The 1,273-nt window shown below is 44.5% G+C and overlaps 1 pseudogene across 1 annotated transcript; it reads left to right on the forward strand.

Annotated features, from left to right (window-relative positions):
• Positions 1 to 1,010, forward strand: TEOVI_000556600:pseudogene (annotated as a pseudogene). The gene is given in 2 exon segments: positions 1 to 711; positions 714 to 1,010. Coding segments are annotated over 2 exon segments (1,008 nt in total).
• Positions 1,011 to 1,273: the final 263 nt, after the last annotated feature.

Here is a 1,273-nt window from a genome sequence, read left to right on the forward strand (position 1 = left end):
AGCGGCTTCGAAACCTTAAACCCAATAGAAAAGGCAGGGGCCAAAGTAAGTGTAGCACAAATAGCAGCAGAAGCCCAGTTCCTAACACAACAAATCGCCGAAAAAGAGAACGTAGGCAAAAAGCACACAGCGGCCACCGTTAAAGCGGCGCTAAACGAAGCTATATACGGCGTCAAACAAGAGGCACCACCAGACTTCGACCCAGCCAAAAACTATGAAGGTGCGGAGACGCAGGCAAGGGAAGCGATATGCGTCGGGCTAGAAAACGACAAAAAAACAAATACAATCGCAGGCGCTATTTACTGTATCTGCGGACAAGACAACACACAAGCAGAAAAAGTGTGCGTCCGCAACCAAGCACAAACACAAAAGTGGACCTCAAGGACCAACGCCATGACCAAACTCGGCTTCGGCGAAATAGCAAAACACTGCGCCGGGCCAACAAAAACGCACCTAACATCAACCCTACTAATGGCTCTCATAACCAAGATCAAAACCCTAATAAGAATAGTAGGCGGCGACGGCTACATGGGGGCTCTCGAAACAGAAAGCAGCTGCAACGGCAACAAAGCGGCCGGCATATGCATAAAGTACAGTGGCTATGACGGCACTACCCGCAACGATTTTGCTGCAATCCCCTGGACCCAGAAGTTGCTAGATCTCCACGACGATCTGCGCCAACAAGAAGCAGCGATAGCAGAAGCGAAAAGCTCGAACAGCAGCTTTCTGCGGCCAAAAATAAAGCCTATGCAACAGGATTGCTACAGAAGATCACACCTCCAACAGCCTGTCATACAAGCATCGACAGTGTCAACCGCAAAGGCAACCAGGGGACTCAGCCGACTAACAAATGCAATCAAATAGTTACGGAAGAGACATGCAACAAAGAAAATGAATGCAGTTATGAAAAAGAAAGCGATGGTACAAAAATGTGCAAATATAATGCAACGAAAGCTACAACAAATGGTGTCCCTGTAACACAAAGTCAAACTGGAGAGACATCAACACCATCAGATAGGTGCAAAGAGAAACCGGAGAAAGATTTCAAATCACCTGACAGTAAATGGGATTGAAGAAAAATGCAAAGATTCCTCCATTATAGCAGACAAACAATTCCCCCTAATGGTTTCCGCTGCATTTGTGGCCTTGTTTTTCTAATTTTTTCCGTATTTAAAGAATTTTTGCTAAAACTTTGCTATTTGATATATTTTAATACCTAAATTCAGCCGAGATTTTTTTGTTGTTTGTAAAAATTCTGATTCTGTAAATTTTT

Source organism: Trypanosoma equiperdum (genome assembly GCF_001457755.1).
Source record: "Trypanosoma equiperdum strain OVI genome assembly, contig: ctg_1234, whole genome shotgun sequence".
NCBI lineage: Eukaryota > Euglenozoa > Kinetoplastea > Trypanosomatida > Trypanosomatidae > Trypanosoma > Trypanosoma equiperdum.